Source organism: Periophthalmus magnuspinnatus, chromosome 4, assembly GCF_009829125.3.
Source record: "Periophthalmus magnuspinnatus isolate fPerMag1 chromosome 4, fPerMag1.2.pri, whole genome shotgun sequence".
Lineage (NCBI taxonomy): Eukaryota > Metazoa > Chordata > Actinopteri > Gobiiformes > Gobiidae > Periophthalmus > Periophthalmus magnuspinnatus.
Genome location: NC_047129.1, coordinates 1,150,398 through 1,175,741, shown reverse-complemented (window position 1 = coordinate 1,175,741; position 25,344 = coordinate 1,150,398). Strand labels below are relative to the sequence as shown.

The following is a 25,344-nucleotide window of genomic DNA, read 5'->3' as shown; positions in this document are numbered from 1 at the left end:
CATGACCCAGTGCTTCTTGAACACAGCAAATAATGCACTCAGAAGTTCAGCACGGTGGCCCAAAAAAATCTAAGCAATTAAGTCCATAATTGATTTTATAAACTCTCCAGATAATATTCACAGCTTTTTGCTGGCTGTGCAGAAATGTGCTGTTGAAAGGTTCACACAAAGAAAGAGCAGGAACAGTTGGGGCTTACAGAGCCATGGGAGTATGTTCGACAAACTGCTTTACATTTCACATCTAACAATAAGGACTTTTGAGGCTTTAATCATGCTGTTCCATAGTGAAAAATAAGTATTAGCATGCGTTTAGTATCCCCATAGTTGTTTGGAGAGACAAATTAACTTTTACTAAATGAATTTCTAGATTAAAAGTATATATTCCATGTTTGTCTTTCTTCAGGCCGTGCTGGTTTCTGAGTTTAGGCTTGTCAAATCCAGCTTAGACTAAGCTTGTTAAACATGAAAATAATGTGAAATAGATTTTGTTGCTTTAGACTACCCACCACACTCAATACTTTACCTATACACCCATGTCCTTGTAAGTGTAAGTGATAGTGACTCATGCTGCCCACAGGTGAACTAAAGGTTATCATGAAAAATTCCTCAGTTCAGTGTGGCCAAAATCAATAGTTAATTACAAATTAGCAGCAGTTTGTTCTTGGGCGGTTATTGATCACATAGACCTGATAAAGAATTACTGTACCAATCACTCACAAGGCCTGCAGCTGCTAGGGCTGAGATGGATATGGGTATTGGCAAAGGGTGGTGGGTGTGAGAAGAAGTCTGTTAAAAGTTAGAGAAAGACATTTATACATATCAGTTAAGTGAGCAAAGTGTATTTATCACTAGTATTACCTCTTAATATTTGATTATATGCAATTCTGTGTGGTGACCTTAAATGTGAAATAGATCCTATGGTGGTGGAGCTTATGGCTGTACAGTACATGGCTGATATATTGCTTAATTCACTTTCTTTAAACTGATCAATGGGAACAGACCAAAGTCTAAAAGTGTCACATTTGTGGCTCTCAAAGAAAAACAACTACAGCAATTGAGCACTGCATATATTGTGGGTACTTAGCAAATTGTTTCTTGAGTAGTAAAAACACTGCTATAACTGGAGAACTACTGATATAAACAGAACTTCTTAATTACTTATAACTTTGCTGCTACTGCTAGAAAGTATAGTATTCTTTAAAAAATGGTTCAACTGCTACAATCAGCAGGCTACATCCAAAAAATGAAGTGAAAAATAAAATGAGTGAGAGAATGTGAACCAGAGAGAATAGTTAATCTTTCAAAACGATGTTGGGTTGGGTGGATTTGTATGGGATCCATCTGAACATGAGTGATGATATGATTTATATAAGGGTATGTCAGTTGTACTTGTACATTGTCATACATTTTTGCAAATTAACAACATAAAGGAAAACGAGAAAAAAACTCTTGACACATCTACTATCAATTCAAACAAAATGAGAGTATAATTACAGTATGGTCATCTCCGTTTTACCTCATGGCACTTTATATCAAATAGCCATTCACCTATTCATTTCACATTCATTCATTCATATACGAGTGTACAGATGTATAAGAGTGAAGTGTCTTGAACAGTGAAAGGTTTATAAGGAGATGTCAAGGTGGATCACATTCTCTAACAAAGTGAAAGTGGTTACACAAGCAGCTGGAATAACACATTAATGAAAAATGTCTTTTAGAGCCGAAGTCTGACTGATGCTTCTGTCCGTCTAACCAGGAAACCCAGTCAAAGTAAATGTCATTTGCTGCATTATGTTCCATCTCACACAAAATCTGACTCCCGCTCGGCACATGATGGAGCTGTCCTCCCAACATCAGTAATGAGTTGGAAATCCATGACTCGGGTCTGGGCAGCATCTACCGGAGCCTGCGGGGGTCATAAATCTCCAGTCTGCAGCAGCAAAGTCACTCCCTTGCCTTTACCATGCCCAACTACACCCCCCTATACTCAAACCCAGGGTAATAAAATAAACTTATTTCATTTAGGAATTTTCCAGGGAAGAAAGTAAAAAAAAAAAGTTTGGGTTTTGACATGATTCATCCTTGTCTTAAAAGGGCTCCAAACCAAACCAGGCTGCAACAAGACAAGAGAACCTTTATTTGTCCCACAATTGAGAAAGTCCACTGTTGCAATGCAAAGTTCAAGAACAGCTGGAGAATAGAAATATGCAATCAAAAATCAAGATAAAAAGGCATGGAAAATGTATTTCTAGGTAATCCATTAAGTAGATATTACAAATACTACAGTCTGGTTTTAAACATTATTTAATTAGTTAATATTTGGTGTAGTCATGGTAAAGTCAAGACCCTGTTTGGTCCTGGTTTAGATATGGTTTAAATCTGTTTTAGATCTGGTTTAGATCTGGTTTAGACCTGGTTCAATGTTTGTACAGTCTTGGTTTAGTCTTGGTTTATCTTGGTTTACATTTAATGTCTACCGCAGCCTGCAGGGGTCATAAATCTCCAGTTCAATGCAGAGTCGTACCACACTGCACTGGCTTTAACATGCTCAGCCACATCCTCCTGCACTCAGGTTTATTTTATTAGTTAGTGCAGTAGACCACAAACAACAGCAGGTAGACGGGTTATTTATGGACGACATGCATTTTATGCCTTGATCAGACGTGTTGGCCCAGGTCTCATTGAATGCTCTGTAAAGTTGGCGAACAACACTTTAAATAAATCTGTTGTGTTGCGTTTGTGTCCACAGTTTTCAAGCTGTCTTCCCATCTGTTGGTTAGCTTTGAATTGTACTATGTATGCGTCTTCCTATAAGAACAATATTAAACATTTATTGCCAATTTGCCATAACCCTTGCCTCAGTATATTCTACAGTGGATCTGCAATAGCACAGTGCCACAGTGGTGCTATATATTTTATGATTAAGTTAGATTGTAAACAGTTATAACAGTTGTAGTTAACAGTTGCATTGGTTTGCATATTGGAGATAATTAACAATATACGTCAAAACAAATAATAAATACAATGGCAAAGACAGTAATTTTTGGCCTATAACTTTACTAAGCAGAACAAGCACTTCACTTAATAAATGTAGGCAGCATGTGTGAAATTTGTTATAATTGCAATACTTTGCGGGAAAAGATGTGACATTCTAGCTGCAGGCTATATTTTAAAGCCATTTATCCTTTTCCAAATATATATATATATATATATATATATATATATATATATATATATATATATATGCTCTTCTATTCAGCTATTGGATGCTTCACCTCATCTCCTCATCTTGTGTGGAGAGTGTGCTCCTGTACACACACAGGGTCCCGTGTGTGTTTGTGCATTGTGCTGATGAAACAAAGCCGTGTGTTTTTCATATTAAAGGTCAGAGCTGCAGTGTATGGGATTTGGAAAAGGCCAGTGTCAGTCTCTGTGTGGATCCCTATAGTAAAACAGAGCCCATACTAACATGTGTATCCTTAGATAACCCACTGCTGCTCCCCTGTTAACTGCATTAAATATGTGGCCTACACTGCTGAGAATAAGCTGGTATATTCTGCATTGGTTGAGTGTAGTTTGTATATATTATCTTTCTCTCTTGTCAGATAAAGCGTATAAGCAGATTGTTTCTACCACAGCAGCAGTTACAGGAGCTAAAGTAATAAAAGCTGCTCTGTTCTTATAGAAAAGTACTGATTATCATGGCATTGCACTGATAGTTTCTGCTTACTAAACTAAAAGCATTTTCATAATGTTATTTAATTCTTACATATTCACATATAATGCCCAACATTGTATCAAAGTAATTGAAGGCAAAAATTATTTTCCAAATTGTTTGTTGAAATAATTTAGTAAGGTGCTATTGAATGATTATGTTTCATCTCAGTCTCAGCACATTATTGATCACTTTTTGGTTTCAAAAGTAGAACATGTCTAGGTGAGTGTTTGTGAATTCCTTTACCTTTTGACTAAATCAGAAAAGTATGTCGATATTATCAGCCTGACAGGAGGTGACTTTGTCCTGTGTCCCAGATTTACAAAGTTTACTGGTTCAAAAGTGAGTCTTCAGGAACAAAATTGGTTATTATTGGTTTGTCCCAGATAAGTGAAGCCCACAGTATATTCTCACTCTGCTACAACTTACTTGACAGATTATCAATTTCTTTAAATGTGAACTGTCATTTTAAATGCACAAAAGTATGTGCTGTCAAAGGTATCAAAAATCAGATATTAATTGACACTAAAAATTTGTATCAAAACTCTACATACTTTGAGCAAGCACCGACTGAAAAGTCATATTCACAGGACAGAAATGAACTTTTCCTGAACAGCTTTGAGCTGTATCAGAAGTATAAAACCACATAGACTAGTATACACCATGGACCACTGTGAACCTACCTGGATGACTGAGAGATTACACTGATATAACGCCACATGGGAATAGAAGAAAGTACTATTATTTAATTCTGAAAATTACATTGTATTGTCTAAACAAAAAGTGTTTTTAATTATCATTATGGTATCAGCATTGAGGATCAAGTGTATTCCTTAGTATTGAAATCAAGTTTGAAATATTAGTATTGTGACAACATTAATGCACATATATAAAGAAAACATTTACTAGTTTAGTCTACCTCCAAAACCACGTGGGTCAGGTTAGCCCATTTTGTTGGCTTGCATAATCGCTCTTCATCTCTTCATCGTTCAATGAATTGATCTGAACTGGACCTCTGCTCCAGCTGGAAACAACACAAACAAAACAGACTGTAACTTTCAAACCTCTGTTACAAAGCGCTGCACAAAATAAAGTGCAAGATCCCCTATGCACCACTTCCTCCTGCCTCCTTCACACCTACAGACACTTTAGACAAATGGAGGTGCCAAACTGTCTCCAGGCAACAGTCCACCATTCACACAACATCAACACTCACATAACTCTAAGCAAGTCTGTGCTTTTATATTATGTTCAAGGTCACACACTGCGCATGCTGATATCAAATATGCTATAAGGTCCAGTAAGGATCCAAATGAGAAGTGCAGTTTTATAGACACATATGTTTGATTGGACAGATTTGGCACACACCACCTACAGTAAAATTCCCCTCAGCTCCCACTCAGTACATGTGTGTATACAAACTGTAGTATTATGCCCTCTTCTGGCAGCTTGTTGATTCTTTAAAGAAATAGACAGTCTATATGAATTGCTGTATTTTCTGACTAGTGTCTATGGACTCTTTAATAACTTAAGATTTCTACCAGTAGGCCTACAAAATAGTGTTAAGACTAATCAGATAAGAAATCACAACACAGATGTTTAAGTGTAATTTTGCATTTAACATTTTGCTGTGACACAATGATCATCACTGGAGCACTAGCAGCATTGCTATCACGTTTTGTTAAAAGGAAATTTGCCAAAACCTTGTTCATTTAAAATGTTCAATTCCTATAGCTCACAAGTGAATGAACATAGAGGGACTAAGTTCATTATGATATTTTCTTTCTGCCTTTGTTGACATGGATGTTGTTTATATAATAAAAATAAACAAGGAACATTTAAACTCTCATGTTTCTGGACAGTTTGCAAATGCAGAACAACTTACAGCAGTGTATTTCTAAATAAAATGTGATATTGTGTGGTGGTTGCATTATCTTTTTGCGTTTTGTCATAGAATACTGTTACACATTGTACTATTTCATATTACACCAGGTTGCATCATTCCTTTTCTGTGTATATCGGGGCATATTGAATCAATGCTGTGAGGCTAAGGACATTGTTCAAAAAAATACAAGAATGGATGTGCCCACTCAAAAGGCAAGTCTTGTATTTACATTCAGCTATTATCTGGTCTGTGATATGGGCAGTTTATGTGAAGGACATTTGTGTGAAGTGGTTTAAAGTCAGCCATAGCGGAGTCAAATCACTTTATACAGTACAAAGACACCATAGAGACAATATAGAGCCCATTATTAAATGTCGAGCTTTATAAATGATACTTTTGGACATCTTACCATAGCATTTTCACATTTTTATAAATTTGTATCCATGGGTTTTAGAATGATTCAAATCTAGGATCATTGCCATAGGGCTTAACAATTTTAAACAAAATATTCTATATTTTGAATTAGAAAAAGTCCTCAAAATGTTGCCTATACCAGGAAGCTGAAACCCATGAATAAGAGACCACAAGGACAAGAGCTTTGGAGATGGAGACTCAATAAAATGGCTCACCATTTGCAAATTAAACTAACAAACTAGTTTTTTAATCCTTTTTTTTTGGTAGTGGCACAGATTTGTTGTTGACATGAAGTCACAACACAACATCCACTAAAATGTTACCAAAGTGTTCCATTTAGAAAAAAAGTCTGTCTGTGCCACTGTGTCTGGTTCTTTTCACTAAAAAATTAACTTGTATTTTGACTGATGTCATGCAGAGGCTCACCTTCACTTACCACATGCACTTCTGGGTACAGTTCTTGGATCACTTTTCATAGATACCGGTCACTGCAAGCTGGGAACCCACAAGAAGTGCACGAGATAACCATCCTGCACAGAACATGCACACTCCACTCAGAGAGACTGTGAGGTACATAACAACATCAGCATGGAACTTAAAAGAACAGTGTGCTACCTCAGACATGTGCTAATCAGTATAGTCAACCAGTATGGAATGCACTATACAAAGCAGTAATGGTCCTGCTCCTAAACAGAAGATGACTAAGTATCCAGCCAAAAATAAAGAAAAGTTACACATTTAGTCACAGGCTAACGAGAGGACAAAGCCAGGCAGCATAGAAAGCATCTTCATTGTTATATTTCACAGTGGAGGCATTAAGCATTTCCACCAAAGAACAAAAGCCCATGTAGTCCTTTCTCTCACAACCTGATTAAGTTTTTCTTATTGTTTACTGCAGTTTGCGGCCACATGCAGCCTCCTGTCTCACATCCGCCTCCCTGCAGCCATTCATCACAGGGAAATTGAATTGTTCTCCGAAGCCAAGATGCCACAGCGTACAATCAACCATTAGTTTTTCAGCCCCAACAGCTGGATGCTCCGACAGCAAATTGCTCCGTGCCGCCCCAGGATAGGCCTTTGTGATTTATCTCCAGGGATCACGCTGGTCTAAGTGGGTAGTCACTACTAGATGGAATAATACGTCTCATGTTCATTGGGTGTATCACAGCAAGGCTCATATATCCAGAAGTTTTAAGAATGTCTTTTGACATTGTCATTGAGTTGAAAAGACACTGAAGAAGAAATCAGAACAGGGCAGTTTGCTTATGGTACATGTCTTCAGATATATTATGAAGCATGGGCCATACGTTACTAAAAGGATCCCTGCGAAATACTGGTTGAGCCTTTAACTGGATGCAATAAGACTATTTACAAACTGATTTTAGCCTAGATCATAGTGTTTGAACTTTTATTAATACAAAGTTGTTCTGTAGTCATTTGAAAGATAAATAACAGTTACACAACACAACTGGGTCTTATTGTTATTATCAGATAATAAGTTAACTGTGTTGTAAAGAAATAAGTGCCATTTTCTGTCCCTATACTGATATCACTTAATAATGGGCATTGGCAGATATTTAAAGTCAAACTATCAGTGTCGGGGTCAGAACTGAAAAAGCTGGATCAGTGCATGTCCGATATATTACCCTTATAAAATCAAAGTGACAGGAAAGAATTCTCCCTGTATATGTCTTTAAACGTTATTCCTTTGACTTTCTGGACATTGCTGTATTTCAGACCTATACTATATACCTATACATGGAACACAGCAAAAACAACGAGGAATAACATAATTAATACAGATGTGATTCATTTCTGATTCAGGTGCACTCAATTGTCTCTTCTCTTTCTTTAATTCTTGCAGCGCCCCTCTACAGACCTGACCTGTAACTTGGCCTGGTAGTCACATGCTTGTCACCATGGAGACATTAAGTTAAATATGAAATTGTGGAACATTCCAAGCAAAGCAGTAACATGTTCATGACAAACAGGTGGCCTGACCCTCCTCTAATGCACCTTTAATGTTATGTGCATGTGCATTTTGTCTAATTGAAAACTCATCTCTCTCGCAGTAGTAAGTATTCCATGATTGTACTTACAGCCACTTCATCATTTCACTTCATTTTATAATAAAAGTTAATTGACTGTAAAAAGTTGAAAAATAAATATACAGTGATTTCCCGCGTGGAGCCTCTTCCTGTGGGACTGTATAAACTCAAAATTCCGCGTGGCACTTGGAGCCACAAAAAAACCCAGGTTTGGTCCGAGGAGGGGCCTGAGTGGGTCGGGTTTCCAGAGAAGTTCGACCCTTTGCCGAGAGCGACCATCCCGTTAGCGTCCTCCGTAGATTTATAAATCACCAGCCCCTTTCAGCCAATGAGAGCAGCGCTTCCGGGTGTTCTACGTATCTTCAGTTTGGCTGCCTTCTTCCGGTAGGCGGGGCAAGTTATGACTCCCTACTACCTCAGCATCCTTCCTAGCATTTGGAAAAAAAAGAAAAGCTAAACAAGCCAAAGTTTTCCTCCGAGTCGCGAAAAGAGGATCCGACATGGATGTAAAGGATATTTTTTATTGACTTAAACAAAAGGAGTGGCGGCTTCATCGTCTGCACGGTCAAAGAATGATCACATAGCAAGCGGTCTGGGTGCAAAGAAGTTTTAAAGAGTTAGGGGGAAACTTTTTTGAGGCTGAAAAAGCAGACAAGCTGGCTGTCTGGATATGGCGCGGGACAGAGGAGAAGAAGACACCGGCGGAACTAGTAACAAAAGTGCTCCAAAAGTCAAACAGAGGCAAAGGAAAAAGAAATCAAAAGAGAGCAAAACGAGGACTGTCCACGCAAACACACTTTACGACAGTGCGAAAGGAGAGGAAAACCCGAATCGCCACTATGCAAACAACAAAATCAAGACGACTAAATACACCCTGCTTTCATTCCTACCAAAGAATCTATTCGAGCAGTTTCACCGCTTTGCAAATGTTTACTTTGTCTTCATCGCACTGCTAAATTTTGTGCCAGTTGTCAATGCTTTTCAACCCGAGCTGGCTTTGGCCCCAGTTGTTTTTATTTTATCTGTCACAGCTATCAAAGATCTATGGGAAGACTACAGAAGACATCGGTCTGATAAAGAAATCAATCACATGGACTGTCTTGTGTACAGCAGGTAAGTTGTAATGTCTTGCAAAAAGTAACCTGCTATGTGAAGACAACTGTTGCTCTGAGCTACTGTTTGTTTTTCTGTACATCTTGTCTCTTTCACACATTATCCACAGCTGATAAAGCAGCTACTTCATTTAAACTTGACACTAATGCTTGGTCATGCACAAAATATTCACATAAAAAACACTGGATGAAGTTACAAAGATACATTTTCACAAAAAGCTGTCTGTTCTGTGAAAAGTGGACAGAACAAATGCCCTAGCAGACAGTTCAACTATATTGTCCACAAAGTAGATTTTTGTGAAGAAGTGACTCAAACTTTCTGTCAAAGTGGAAATTATTAGCAATGTATTCCCAGAGAGTCTGGAACCAACAACATAGAGGCAAAATTATGTCATGTTAAACAATTTATTGGACTAATCTCTGTGCTACAGTACTCTAAACATACATTAAATCTTGTTATTCTGAAAGAATAAAATGGCAAAGCAAGGGAAGTTTATTTGTACAGGACAATTCGTACACAAAGACATTCAAAGTGCTTTACAGAATAAGACAGACATTAAAATCACAATAGAAACAAATCAAAACATAATCACAAATAATCATCATAAAATTAACATTAAAACAGAAGAGTGCAGAATAAACCCCTTCCAGTCGTATGCACAGATAAACAGAACCATTTGGAGCCTGGATTTAAACATTGTCAAAGTAGAGGCCTGTCTCTCATCTCCAGGAAAAAGGAAGATCCAGGTTTTAGTGGCAGAAAACTGAAATGCTAATTCCCCATGTTTAGTCCCGACTCTGGGCACCAGCAGGAGGCCAGGACCAAACCAGGACTACATCAGGAGGCCAGTCCCTGAAGTCCTCAGCGTGTGAGATGGTTCATATGGCACAAACATGTACTTTGGTGCTATTTGGTGCTAAATGAAGCTCTTTCATAAAATAAGAATGGAAAGTAATTATCATTTCCTTCATTGGTAGTCATAGGTCTGTCACAGTAACTTATTTGGCAGTACAATATATTGTTACAAAAATTATCACAATATTATGAATTGGAAACCTTGAATCCTAAAGTCACAATATTGAAAGTACACCGAATGCAGGGTTTGTATCATCAGTAGTAGCTAAACCAAACCATTGACAACTTGCAACTTGCATTTAGTTCATGAACCTTGTCAAATGCACCTTGTATTTCTTGCTGATGGCAGAGTTAGTGCTTGTGGCTAATGAAAAGCATCACTGTCACTCATACACTGCAGAGTTCATGCTACTTCAGTTTGGCACATCCTCAACTATAAATGTATGTACAGTATCAATTGAAATGGGATTGGCTTAAGTATAAGAGATTAATATAAAACTAAACATATCAGGACCTCCAGATTAATACCACAGCTAATCCCTATTAAAGTCTGTTTTTTTTAAGCAGAGCCTGTCTGAATACCACTGTGAAATACCCATATACTACTAGTCACTACCCATCTCACACTTTGCGCTCCCTTGCACCACCAAACCATTGACAACCTGTTGCAGCCACACACATTTGGGTTTCCTCTGAAATGCACCTATTTTTCCTTAGGGCTGAGTTAGCGCATGTTGCTAATGAAAAGCAGCACTGTGGTCTGTGTACACTGCATAGTTCATGCTAATCAAAAGACTCGCTGTTTACGCTCCACACTTCATGACTCGTGTTGTTCTCAAGCCTTGGAAATAATTGAATTTCTTTTGCTATGGCGACACTGTACAAAACATGTCATTCTCATAGAGTCGTGGCAGCAGCTAGTTGTTTTATTATTGTGTTGGGCTCAAAGAGATTTTTTTTCCAATGTAGTGGAGGTTTTGAAATGATGTTCAATGTAACATGACATCCATACATGAAAATGATCTACATCTGAACTCAATCTTAACTAAAACACAGGAGTAACCAATTACAAATACTCACAAATACCACAATTGTATAGATTATTGGGGTAATTGTACTTTTTTGAGCAGGTCTTTGAACATGTGTATGTAATTGATTACATTTAAAATTATAGAAGCGACTGAAAACTACACCAACTCACAAACTGTCCCATTCCACAGTTGTCTCACGTTTGTCTCTACTCATTTCTATACAGTATTACAGTACTGCATCGCCTGCTCTGATTGGCCAGAACTCAAAGAATGTGCAGATTGTGGTTTAAAACAAGTTCATTCAGCTTTAAACTATTAAATTAATCCAGGCTTGTATAAAAGACTGAAATAAAATGCTACTAAAAATGTGTAAAAAAGCAACTAGTATGGTGAATTTTTGAGTACATTTTTAGCCATGTAAGTGTACTTTTTAAAGAACAAATATTTCCACCACCGATAAAATAAGACTAATCCAGGATCCCACTGGGACTAAATCACAGGATCCAGATCTAATCTAGGATCTAAAGTAGGTAAAACCCAGGTCCTGACAAACCAGCAGAACTAAACATGGGGTGAACCAACTTAATTGATAAATTGCAACTAATTGATTAAGGGGATAATCGTCAACTAATTTAGTAATCGAATAATCATTTCTTGACTATACACTATTCAAAACATGACATGTGCCAAGAGAACAGGTCTTATGACTCCAGCAAAGTAGGAATTACTTCAAAATGACACAAGAAACATTTAGCATTTGTGTTTTTGATGGAAAAAAGTAGTTTGTCTCATACTCATCCTTTTCGCAATTTAAACAATTAATCAAATCACTGAAAGAATAATCACTAGACTAATCGATTTAACAAAATAATCATTAGTTGCACCGCAACCGAAATCTTGAACCCTGAAGTCACATAAGTACAACTGTAGTGAAAGCCCATCGTCTGAACAGTCATGATGCACCACAGAATGAGAAACAATAAGGTGTTTGCTGTAGTTGTCCACACAGGAAGTTTCACGTGGGTGGTATTAGTTTAGATTCCAGCCATATCTCGATCCCTAATATTTACAAGTGCACCAGATATGGAGGGTCGAGTAAGGATATGTTTTTACTCATTTGTCAAACTTTATGCATTTCCTATGAGCAAAGGAAGAGTCAAATACAGATGTAGTAAAACAAAAACAAATGTTTTGGCTGTAACTACTGTCTTCATAATACTGATTTATGCATCTATCTATAAACTAAAGTTGTACTGATCTAAAAATCTACACATTACATTAAACTAAAAATAATCTAGTTTTTAATTAATTATTCATATTTCACATTTTAGCTCTATTGTCTGACCAATTGACAAATGTAAAATGTTGTTGTCTACATTTTAGTTTCTAAGAAGACAATTACATCCCGTTAACTAGATTATATTCTTATGATATCTGTGTAGTGGTCCCTTAGTTGTCCAAGTAAATTCCATAGTAGTCCATAGGCATATACTTGAAATGATGTGACATTTTTAATATTGTTACTTGCTCAAATTAATATTTAGCCTCTATACTAATTTTCGTATCAATTAGTATCTGATTTTTGATAGTTTTAATATGCCCAAACAAGAAGCATGTGGAAGTTGTTTAAAAGTAAAGAATATTAATCATATTTTGACATAGAAGTAAAAGTCTCTCGGGTTTTCCATTTGCAGTAGTATTCAGAACCATTATGATAGATATGCTTCTCTATGCGTGCGTATAATAAGGCATAGCATTTAACATAGTAACAAGAAGCAAGTGGCTGTGAGTGAACGAAAAATCCTTTGTCTAAAGTTACTCACTTTCTGATGTAGTATAGCATTGAACGTCTTGTAAATACTTGGAACTGTATATTTCTCCATTGCTGAGTAGAGTTAACACTTGCGGTTAGTCTTGGGTTGACAGGTATTGTTCAGAAAGTATTTTATTTTTGCAAATATTTGACTCTTGTACGTACGAGTCATACTCCTAAGTTTATATAGTCCTTGTTATTAAAAGTGGCATTTGGGTAATTGCTGTTTGCTGTCACACATCAGGACATCAAACCAAGTTTTTCAGGAAAGTTTTTTGAATAAAAAAAAATGAATATAATAATTATGTCTTTTACCCTTGTTTTAAACTTTTAACTCCAAAGTTTTTCCTGGTGCACAAATGTGATTCAGTCAGGAAATATTTGTCATAGTCACATTTGTTTTTGCTAAAAATATACAAAAAACTACAACCCCATTTACACCTAAAACCATTTATAGTTTATAGAACACAAGACTGTGCACTGATGAGTTGAATTGTGGAGGAAGAAAAACATGATTAAGCAAGTTATTTCAACTGATAACCCACAAAGTGTATGTCACGTAAAATATATAGATTAGAAATGTGCAACTGTAAGGTTAAAGCTACATATGTGAACTTCTTTTGACAGTGGGTGACAGTGATTTAGCAAAGTCTGGTCTTTAGGTTGTTCTCACAGCCGAGTGTTGTGTCACACATGTAAACCATGTTGTATTTGATAGTAGCCTTTAAACTTTGTTTAATTTTTTTCATATTTCTTGACCAAAGGGATGCAGAGGAAGGATCTCATCATTCTTAATAGTTTTGAGAGCTTTTGTTAACTACATCCCTACAGTCTTGACCTATACAAAAATGAGCCTGGAACAGCTTTGATTAACTAGTCCTCCTGACGACCTAAGATATAACAGTGAGACTAAATCTTTAATATCAAAAGTCAATGCACAAGTTGTATTTTACATATTATTATATTATCATTTATTGACTTTCATTTCATACAAAGTTGAATCAGTCACTGAGGTAATTTGTTACATTGGCCAGTAATGTGTATCTCTGGAACCTTAACATTTCAACACAAACATGATTTGATGAAATTGGATAAACACACATTAAACAGCGTGTGTCCACCCTCTGTGTTTTCTAAATAAACATGATTTTCACTCAGCTTAGAGCCAGTGCTGGTCCCAGTTTGACTATAGCCATTATGGTGTAGGGCTCTATTTCCTGCCTATTCAGCCACCGTTCTGGTCACGTTTAGAGTGTTTCCTTTAATAAACTTTGCCACTGTTTCCTGATCCTGTTCACACTACATTCCTCTTTTTTCAATTTCAATGGTTGTAACCCGCATATCACAAATGCCACATTACTTTAGGTAATGTATTTTCTTTATTTTAAAACATTTACAGTTAGATATTTCATAAAATCTTTCATCCCTATTTCGATGTATTCCTGGCATTACAAAATGTTACAGTTCAGGGCTCCAGAGTGCTCTAGTCAAATGAAGTTCATCGAGGTTAGCACTTACAGGGGCAAATTTGGAGCCAACTTCCATATTTGGAATTCAGAGCGTGAGTATCATAGCAACCAATGAGCCAATTCGGAGGCTGTTGAAGGTAACGCCCCTTCTTGCCCGCACCGCTGGCTTTAGCACGGAGTGGGCACTTAGCAACGCTGTCAATCAAACCTGTTGCTAACACTTGGGGAGCAACCTCGGGGAAAGAATGCACCCAATTTGTCTGTTATTAATGTTTATATCTTGATTTACTGACATAATAGTGAAATAAAAATACCAGGATTATGTAGAGCGGGTTAATAAGAACATTTTAAAACCAAAGTGACGAGTCTGAGAGCAGCAGTTACAGAGATCGCTTCCTATTTGCAACGCTGTGGCTAGCAGGTTACCTATGTCCATTTTATATGTACAGTCTATGGGTATGACTGTCTGCACCTGACAGATCCTCATCATATCCTCTCTTCTGTGTCCTTTCTTCCCATTATAAACATGAATTAAATAATATCAAACACACTTAAATAATTGTTTAAATTGAAAATTAAAAGAAAAAAGTATTAATTCATTCGTTCTGCCCTTACCTCTGACCAGACCACTAAAGACAGTCAGTGCTGCAGAGTCTCCGGTCACACACATAGAGCTAAACATGCGCCACAGAGCTCATTCATTTGTCTTTTTTCATCTATTTGTCAATGAAACACACAGTAAATCTGCAAATCATCCACATGGTTTTTAGTTAATTAAATGAGAATGCTGAAGGGCAAAGTGGGGAAAAAAACAAAACAAAACTAGATGGCAAAGATCCACTATTGAAATTGACATTGAGAGGGTTCACTCTGACTAGTTTTTGAAGCCAATGTTTACTTAATAGCTTTTTATTTATTAATTTAAAACAAAAAAAGTTAGTAAGTTTAAAGAAAAAAATCTTAATGTTATTTGATCACATGAACAATATATATATAATAAAAGTAACCAACCAAGTTATTTAGTCCTTAATTGTCAAAGCAATTTAAGGAAATATTAGAACTTTGAAAGCCTCAGCACCTGGTTTAAATGTCATACAAAATAAAAAGTCTCCTTGCTGGTAACTTTTACCGTCTTCTACTTCCTGTCTGCAGTGCTGTTTTTGCCTCTTAGCTCACAGTGATTCAGAAATATTATTTTTGGCAAAGGTTTGTTTCTGTTCCTGATGCACTCTCTCCATTTGGGCTCAGAACTAGAAATGCAATGTAAAGTCTAAGAGGATTATCTATTAAACTTTAATGGCAACAGATTTTGTTCTTTGTAAAGGACCTGTATGTAGCTGTGCTCTTACTGCTTGAAAATGGTACTACAGTCACAACTGAGTCTGGGTAGTCACCTGCCAGCACCTCAGCCTCCATATTGATGTCATGCATGTTCTTCTCATTCTCAGTGATGGATAAGCCAGGCCTCATGTGAAAGATCAGAACCTCCAGAATTCACTCACTGAGCTGCAGAGGCTGCACTAGCACTGGTTTCTGATTGGCTGCAGGTGCTGAGGTTTAGGTAATGACGATTCAGATCAGAATTATTTTAGATTAAAACCAACTGGATTTCAGCTTCATAACTGCCAACTCAAATGACAGACTTGTGAGGCTCATTCTGATTTCTGATTACATGATAATAAAAGCACAAAATTATAAGATAAACAATGCGGTCATCAGGTCCAGTGTTTTTGTAACTAAGAATAAGTGAGTCTTACCATTGTTATCAGTAAAAGCTATATTGAATTTGAATATACCCACCTTGTAGCTGGGAAACAGTATGGTTATGCTAATGGAATTCAAAATCAAAATCTTACATACGTTTCCTTTGATGTAGAGAGCATGCTGCCTATGAAGTTGAGAATTTCCATGTCGCCATTAGCATACAGGCCACACCAGTTACAAACCGCTATCGCTTTTACTTTTTTCTATAGTTTGCTCTACACCAATTATAGCTGTATCTCATAACATTTACAGAAAATAAAAGCATAAGATTTTCTCGCTGACTGCGCCACATTTGAATGACAATCTTCAGGGAAAGTGCTCTATCAAACACTCCGATATGAGTCATTTCTGTCGATGGAAGTCGTCATGAATAAATAAGCCACTGTTTTTCCTTTCACGTCCTTGCCTGTTGTTTTGAGCGTGGATTTATGTATTATTCAGCTGATTTGCAACTAGGAATATCCGAACCGTTGAGAAATGAACTCTGGTTACCATTAGCATAGCGTGGCTAAAAATACCAACATCACAAACTGAATCAAGTCATTTGAGTTAACACAATTTGGTGACAATGGAAATCTCTCAAAATTTTAGCTCTGGGTAAGCTGTGATAAAGCATTGTTATATGGATGTTAATGTGGCTGTGGATTTGAGTTAGACGCCCTACGTTGATGGATTTTTGTGGCTTTTCACCGAGATCATGTTTAGGTTTTTCATGCATTTTTGTTTGTCAAGTTTAATTGAAATATGCATGACAGGTATAGTGTTTTTTGAGAAAATATTCAGGTTTTGATCACATCCTTGTTAGGCATTGGCTTGTTGGTATAATGACTTTTTATTTTAGTTGTAAAACATGAAAAAGTCTGACCAATTAAATGACTGAAACTGGAACATGACACTCTGATGTTCATCATTAAACTATTGTCCTCTTTTGTAAATTTGTATGCAGCTTGAACCATCACTCACCAAATTAATTATATAATAGTTTGAAAACATAGAATAACAAAGACACTTTTTTTTTTTTTTAAGTATTTAGGTAACACTACAAGAACTTTTGCAATTAAATACAAGTAAGAAAACATATTTATCCAGTAACTGAACATAACACTAAAGCCACTCTTTTTAGACAATGAAAACAATAGCTGCCCATGTGTGATACCATAACTGTACCACCCTGTTATTGTTGTCCCAGGACAGAGAGGCGGTATGTGGAAATCTACTGGAAAGAGGTGCGAGTGGGCGACTTCATTAGACTGAGGTGTAATGAGATCCTGCCTGCTGACGTCCTGCTGCTGAGCTCCTCAGACCCGGATCGCTTGTGCCACATCGAGACAGCCACGCTGGACGGAGAAACAAACCTGAAACAGAGACAGGTGGTCCGCAGCTTCTACGACCTGGTGAGAGGGGCACACAATGATACACATACACACTGTATTGTATGGCTCTGCTGTGAGGTGAGCTGCAGTGCTGACTTAAGTGTACACTATTCCAGTCCAGTGTCAGCTAGGCACAATATCTCCCATTGGTGAAAACTGAATCACTGATGAAAAATTTGGGCTGCTGTCAAAGTGATTAATCATTTAAAATATTATATCTTTTGATTGGGAAAGAGTTTTCAAAATGTTGCATTTCACAGACCGCTGAATCCCATGACTAGAAATGGCTTACACAATATTCAACATATGCAATAACTACAGTTTATTAATAATAATATAAGAAGTTACTCATTGTATCCCTGGCTATGACAATATGCTGAATTTCTCAAAAATTTTCCCCATTTTATATTGCTCACTATTAAAGTTCAATAAAGCCTACATGTCAGTAAAATTTTTGCAGATGTTATAGCATATGTGCCATATTGTTTAAATCTAGCTAGTCCACAGTTGAAAGCTTTGGCCTATCATGTACTTGGATAGACAACCCAACTCAAGGCTACTCCTATTGGTTTATTGGTTTGTGTTTCTTTTTCAGTATTAAATTGTTGATTAGTTTTATTGAAGTCACATCCAAAAAAGTAATTGCTTAATGAAAAGACACAGGCTTTCAATGGTAAAATACACAATCATCTGTCTGTGTTGCAGGATTGTGACTTTGACCCTCTGAAGTACAACAGTGTGATTGAATGTGAGAAACCCAACAACGACCTGAGCAGATTCCGAGGTTACATGTGAGTACTGACCTTTCAACTTTGACCTTTTAATGAAACGTAAACAAAAACAGTTGCTTTACATTAGCAATACTGTGGATTGAAGTTATTCTGTAGTTTGATGAGCCACAAGGGATCCAGCTTATAATTATGGCTTAAACCGTTTTCCAATTCAAGGATATGATTCAGCATTGTGGCATGTGGTTTCAACCCTGTCTCTATTGGGGGTTGTGTATATGTGCAAATGTTTTATTGTCCAACTGAAACACACAACCTGCCATATTTACTGTGTAAGTGAGTTCATCAAAATCTCGAGTGTTACATGTAAAAGCCTATGTTGTTGTACTTGTAATTGAATCTCTTTACCATATTCATGCTTAGCCTCCAGCTGCTGTCAAGTGAATTTGTGAAGTTTCTATAACAGGAGATGAATATAGTCCCAGAGGTGTGTGGTGGACGTCCCTCTTCTTGTCACATGATTCAGACAGCTCCTCTGTGCTCCGGACCAGACCAGATGCTGTGGGTGTCTCTGTTGCCAGGCTGCACTCGAGCTGTTTTATTACATTACAACCAACAACAGAGGAGTTAATCTGTCTGCCCCTGGGTGGACAGAGAACTCCTTTGGTCTCCAAATATGATCAATTCGTCCTACAGTTTGTGAGCTATGAGATACCTGTGTTTGTACATTTTTAAGTGTTGTGGGGACTCAAACCTGAGTAGATATCTACTCAGGCCCAGTTTGGCTTTAGAACAGTAAGTGATGTGTTATGGGGTTGAAGAGCAGGTAGACACAAATTGTCAAAGCTGGGGATTGATTTTATAATACAGAAGTTGATGCTGTGACTGAAACTTTGATTTAAATTGAAATAATAATGAAATATGCAAATATAATAGCTTTGGCATTTTTATGTATTATCTTGGCATGTCTTTTACCTTCTTATCACTAGTAATAAGTCTGATTAGAGTTGCGGTCCGGAGTGAATGCAAAACCTTGTATTGTTGCCACCGAACACATGAATCAGTCGTGTGTGTATGAACTGTAGGCACTGGAGTCTCAGGGTCAGTGTAATGAATTTGTGCTGCTGCTGACGTGTCGGACATTGCTGCTGTCAGAGGCCAAAGGATCATTGCTCCTGTTTGTAAACAAGAGAAAAGCCAAGAAAGAGTGTGAAGGCAGAACTGAGCAATATAAAAAATATTAAGAACAAATGCATGAGATGCAACATGGAAACTCATTGAGACAAAGACAAGCAGTTCAGCATTTTGTCCTCTCTCACACTGATAACAATTTTGGATCCTGTACATTGGCTTATTTTCAAAACAAACCCACCGATTCTGGCATTAACCTAGGGCTAGGTGATATTGCAAAATCTTTTTTTGATTTTTTTTTTTTTTCATGTTCACAAAATAAATATTAAAAGCAGTTTTGATTTGTATTTCATAACAACAACATAACAGACTTTTAATTAGTTCCATTTAGCACAAAAAATATTCCGCCAATCTCTGAACCCTAAACAACATGCTTTTACAGAGGATTGGCTTTTGACCTGCTGATTAAAAAGCCCTGTGCTTATTATTGACATTTTGAAACAACTGGATCTCAAGTGAGCCCAAGCTAACAACAATTAACTCCTGTCATTAAACACTAACTTGATTTGCGTCACACCTCAGTTTTGCTTAAATGAATTTCCTGGATCGTTCCTCATAATGTGCTTCACTGTTATGGACATTATTGGCATTCCCTAAATGAGTGCTTAGACTGAGATGTTAGGGTCAAGTGGAGGCAGCAGTGGTCAAACCCAGGCCGTTTGTGCTGACAACAGGGCTCTACATGAGGCTTTACACTGTGATCAATAGACATGCCCAGAGGAGGGACTGACGATGTCTTTTGCACCAGTGGGATTCTCCCACTTTGTTGCCATGTTTCTGTCATTTTCTGTGCCTAATGATGTCCTGTAGCAAACCCTCTCTGCTGCTTTGAAAATGGTTGTTTTTGAAGTTGTTGTAAAGATTGTGTTAGATTAGATTACTGTCACAAAATATCTCATATTATTGGCTCAAACTTCAAAGCAAAACAATTTGCTGTTGAATATTGTGGAAAAGTAGACAATTACAGCTCACTATGATACTGTATTTGTTTTATTTTTAAAAGTGCAAAGTGGAAAAAGTATGCTCAATATTTTTTCTTCTTGTCTTTCATAGATGGCTCTGTATATGGGTTTTAGATATCTGTTCTAAATTTAGCTAATTGCTCATCAAAAGATATTTTTTTAAACAGGGACAAACATACAAGTCTATCACTCAGTCATCTTCCTCTCCCTGACAGAATCCATCGGAATGGGAGAAGAGATGCACTTTACAAAGACAACCTGCTGCTGAGAGGCTGCACCATCCGAAATACCGAGGAGGCAGTCGGGATCGTCATTTACGCAGGTCCCACCAACTACACATCTGTGTTATTAATGTCTATTTAGCCTTTAGTGTTCTAACCCTGTGCGTGTGCTCAGGTCATGAGACCAAAGCCATGCTGAACAACAACGGGCCGCGTTACAAGCGCAGTAAACTGGAGCGACAGATGAATGTGGACGTGTTCTGGTGCGTCATCATCCTCCTCGTCATGTGCCTCTTCGCTGCTGTGGGTAAGAACCTGCTCACTGCTGTCTGGGAACTAGGGGAAGGTTTTAGAGAGGCATCTCAAAATGTATCTTTAATTTTCGTTGTGATCATTGTTGACATTTTAAATGTTGTGACAGTCAAGTATAATTTCACATCATGCTCTGTAGGATATTGAATAGAAACTAAATTGCAGCAAATACCAAGGTAAACAAGGTGAGGTATAGAGCACAGACTTTTGTTTTTTGTCTGTGTTTAGCTTCCATCTAGTTCATCTGGTGATGACCTTTTTTTATACAGAAAAAAATACAGTCAAATACATTAAGAATTTTGCCCCCAAAATATAGAGAAATAAACTGGTTTCTTTTTCTCCATTAATCCATCACATTCTAAAGTCTTTATTCTTGTCAGGGGGGAAAACTGTCCCGCATGTACTGAAATGAAAATGTTATAATTGTGGGGAGATTTGGGAGTCTAACCTCATTAATCTCTTAAAACCTGTAAAATAGAGTAGTGGATAATCTGCAACTGTGGTTTGCTTTGCCTTGTTGACAAGTTACCTGATTTGTTTACTTAAATTGTAACATGCAAACTATCCCTCTAAATTAGAAATATAGTCCAAATACTACCCTCTGTGACCTTTGCCATTCTCAGTAAAATGTAACTTGTTTGTTTCTTGCTGTGAGTCCCAGTGTGTTTATATGTTCTGACCTTGTCGTGTGTTCATGCAGGTCACGGGCTCTGGATGTTTCAGTACGGCGATAAGAGACCAGTATTTGACGTCCTGAGTCCAGAGGGGGCCGACTTATCGCCCATAATGTCCGCCATCTATCTCTTTCTCACTATGATTATCGTCTTTCAGGTACAAAACCTAAAGAAAATGGCCACAAACAAAAGCAGCAGTGACTAAAATGAATGGGGTTATAAAACAGTATTAGAAGTGTTATCTTACTGTGTAGTGTTTAAGATTATCACTGGCCCAAGGGTGAGTTTGACCTCTAGATGAATATCTTTAAACCTGCAATGCATTCATACTGCACTGGACAAGCTATCTCAGAAATGTGCTCTACTATAAAATTGTGAAATAGAGCCACATGACAGTTATTGATCGCTGCTTGAGGCTTAAAAATGTCAAATCGTGAAGTACTGGGCAAGAGATAGGTTTCTGAGAGAAACTATGGCCAAAGGAGGCAGGACCAGAAAGAAACCTATATCATATCTTCAATCCATAGGAAGGGGGAGCTGTGGTGTAACTTCAACTGCATGGAGTGTTTCAGTACAGTGCCCTGATCGTCACAGACTAATTTAGGGGTTAATCCTCTTTCCATTGAGTCCAAATACCCTAATATCTCTTTATCTGTTACTTAGACTTTTTCATGACCAAAACAAAACTGGCATACTTCTTGTGAACTATATTTTCAACTCCTCCACAAAACCAGGACCCATTGCTGCATGTACAAATATAAGAATGTGTAAGGCCTCACTGGTATTGATTGTGGCTTTGGGCTTAGCTGTGTCAGACGCAGTGTCACCTTGTCCCATGTCAGTGAATTGAGTGAATGCCCCTAAATAAAGCAGGTTATGGACTGGCCACATTGGTCTTATACAAACAGCAGCATTGACCCAATCTGCTCTCAGTAAATAAATGATTTTATGTACCAGGATGGTCAAGCATAAGGCTGGAGTAGGCTCTCTAAAGCTATGAGTCATTTCTTCAGAACTCTTTAATGTTTCATGGAAATTCTCATTCTCCCCATATAAATAGGTACTGGTCAAATCCTTGCATTTTATTATTTTTGTAAAGCTTATTGGAAAATTATAATCACAGAGGTCTTACAATCTGGGAAATATTACACAATATGTACAGCTTATTTGTGCATACATTTGAATATTAATTTGCATTATGTTTTATGTCAGATGCATTTTCTGGGTTGAGAAAACAACATGGCACATTGAGGATTGTGGTAAAATAATAATAACAACGTTGTGAGTTAACTTCGCATTTTGTTTTTGTTATACTATTTATTTATGCATCACATTATTCGATATAAAAACTTAACACAATATTTCACTATGATTTCATAATTATCTAATATTTAACATATTTTGTGCTATCAAATACAAACTTTTTTACAGTTAGCAAAATTGTTCCCTTTAGTAGCTTTACATGTGAAGTTGTCTATGGTGTATTCTTACTTTGACCATACAATTTTAGTCTGTAAGAGATTGGGAAATAAAACTAGCAACCTTTAGCCGTTCAGAACCATTAACTTCCTCATTGGGTCTTGATTTAGTGATCCAAGTTCCAATCTCCTGGTAGTTGAAAGCACTCTGTACTTGTGTGCCTGTTTGATGAATGAGAAAGCCATTTCCCTGCTCTATCCCCCTGTGTCCTCTGCAGGTGCTGATTCCCATCTCGCTTTTCGTGTCCATTGAGATTGTGAAGATTTGCCAGGTTTATTTCATCCACAACGACTTGGAGCTATACGACGAGGAGACTGACTCCCATCTGCAGTGCCGGGCCTTGAACATCACCGAGGACCTGGGTCAAATGCAGTACATCTTCTCTGATAAAACCGGCACACTCACAGAAAACAAGATGGTGTTTCGCCGCTGCACTGTGGCCGGAGTGGAGTACTCCCATGACGCTAATGGTGGGAGAAATTTGATGAGTTAAAAACAATGGCAAAAAGTTTATATTGATCCATTTATATGATTGAAGAGCCAAATCCATGCCATGACCTCTTATTTCTTGGATGTATCTAAAAACAACAAACAACATTGTTAAACCTAGATAATTAAACACAATTTAACTTGTCTTTATAAACACTGTTGAGCCCAATAGTGTTCAAATTACCTTTATTTCAGTGTCATTCAATCTGTGCGTTTCCCTTGTTGTTTTCCTTTGTCATGGTGGAGTCAAAACAAATAAAAAACAACTTTAAACTTTCTAATGTGGTTGGTTAAGGAAAAGAAACCATTACCACAGTTGGGGCTAAATCACCAGTTGCAGCTGAATCATTGCCATCACTGGTGTAATTACACAACCACTGGTTCTTCTCTGTTTGCTCAGTGTAATCCAAGCCTGACTCATTTAAACCTCTGTACATTCAGACCATTTAGAAGTGTCTCCTTCATCTGTCTACAGCCCGCAGACTGGCCATGTACCAGGAGGTGGACTCAGAGGAGGAGGAGTGCATGTCTCATGGAGGGACTCTGCCCAGACGGGACAGTGTGACAAGCCACCAGAGCGCTCGCGTGGTCCTTAGGTCCCAAAGCACAAAGTCCCACCGCAGAACAGGCAGCCGAGCAGAGGCCAAACGCGCCAGCATCCTGTCCAAGCACACCGCCTTCAGCAGCCCTATGGTCTGTCTCATCAACCTCGTTTGATGCTTTTGATCATATCGTCCAGCCCTACCTCAAACAGCAACAAAGAAAAATCCTCACATTTGCCCAGTTCTCAATTCAATTATTAAAAACAATATCAATATTGATCTCCTGAACATACCTAAGGCAACAGCATGCTTTTACGAAAGCATTAGACGTGTCAGTTAAAAAAATATATATGTATATATTATTGCTAATTATAAATTATTGAATCTGGATCCCGATTAATATTTTGATTAATTTCATTGACCTAGTTTGAGGTATCACATTTCCAATACATTTTTTATGTAAACATTTACAAATGCACTGGTATCTAAGAGTCACACTTCTTGTAAACCTTTTGTTTTTCGAAGTAATGCATATTTCACATTATTTATCAGTCAAACAAATAACTGGTTTTATTCCCTTGGGCAATTTAAGATATAAATGTTGAATGCTTATTATAAATGATATGATAACCTATGTGACCCCAGAAGAAAAAAAACACAAAAATATGATGCGCACATTCCCCACCTGTCTGTCCCAAAGGAGAAAAATATCACACCGGACCCTCAGCTCCTGGACAAGGTGAACGAGTGCAGCAGTCAGATGGACTTCATGCGCTTCCACAGCCAGTCAATGTCCACGCTGCCCTCTGACCTCTGTGACATCATTGACTTCTTCATCGCACTCACCATCTGCAACACGGTGGTGGTGTCCTCTCCCAACCAGCCCCGCCAGAAGGTACCTATAAACACCTTTAAACAAAATACATTTACACTGCATTTACAAAGCACTTTTCAAGGTAATGAAAATCCATTAGTCTTGTAAATGCTTTTCCAGACATTACATTTTCGTAGATTATTTATTCTTTTCAGACCTGGTGGTGGTAAGCTACTATTGCAGCCAGAGCTGCCCTGGGGCAGACCCAGGGAAGGGAGGCTGCCAATCTGTGCCATCAGTCCCTCCGACCACCACCGACACTCACACCAACACTCACACACACCACATTCATATCCAAAGATGCTGAAAATTGTTTTCCAGTTTCAGCTGTCTGTTTTTTTCCAGAGTAAACAATGACCTCATCCCATGCTTGCTACTTTAGCTAAATA

The 25,344-nt window shown here is 37.6% G+C and overlaps 1 protein-coding gene across 1 annotated transcript in view; it reads left to right on the top strand.

Annotated features, from left to right (window-relative positions):
- Positions 1 to 8,507: 8,507 nt before the first annotated feature.
- atp10a (ATPase phospholipid transporting 10A) overlaps positions 8,508 to 25,344 on the top strand; it is a 41,473-nt gene continuing 24,636 nt past the window's right edge. Inside the window, exons 1-9 of the mRNA XM_033965063.2 lie at positions 8,508 to 9,178; positions 17,300 to 17,504; positions 18,189 to 18,274; positions 20,580 to 20,686; positions 20,761 to 20,892; positions 21,598 to 21,728; positions 23,268 to 23,520; positions 24,015 to 24,232; positions 24,782 to 24,976. Coding sequence (XP_033820954.1) covers positions 8,736 to 9,178; positions 17,300 to 17,504; positions 18,189 to 18,274; positions 20,580 to 20,686; positions 20,761 to 20,892; positions 21,598 to 21,728; positions 23,268 to 23,520; positions 24,015 to 24,232; positions 24,782 to 24,976 — 1,770 coding nt within the window. The 5' untranslated portion in view covers positions 8,508 to 8,735. The remainder of the gene's footprint in view (positions 9,179 to 17,299; positions 17,505 to 18,188; positions 18,275 to 20,579; positions 20,687 to 20,760; positions 20,893 to 21,597; positions 21,729 to 23,267; positions 23,521 to 24,014; positions 24,233 to 24,781; positions 24,977 to 25,344) is intronic.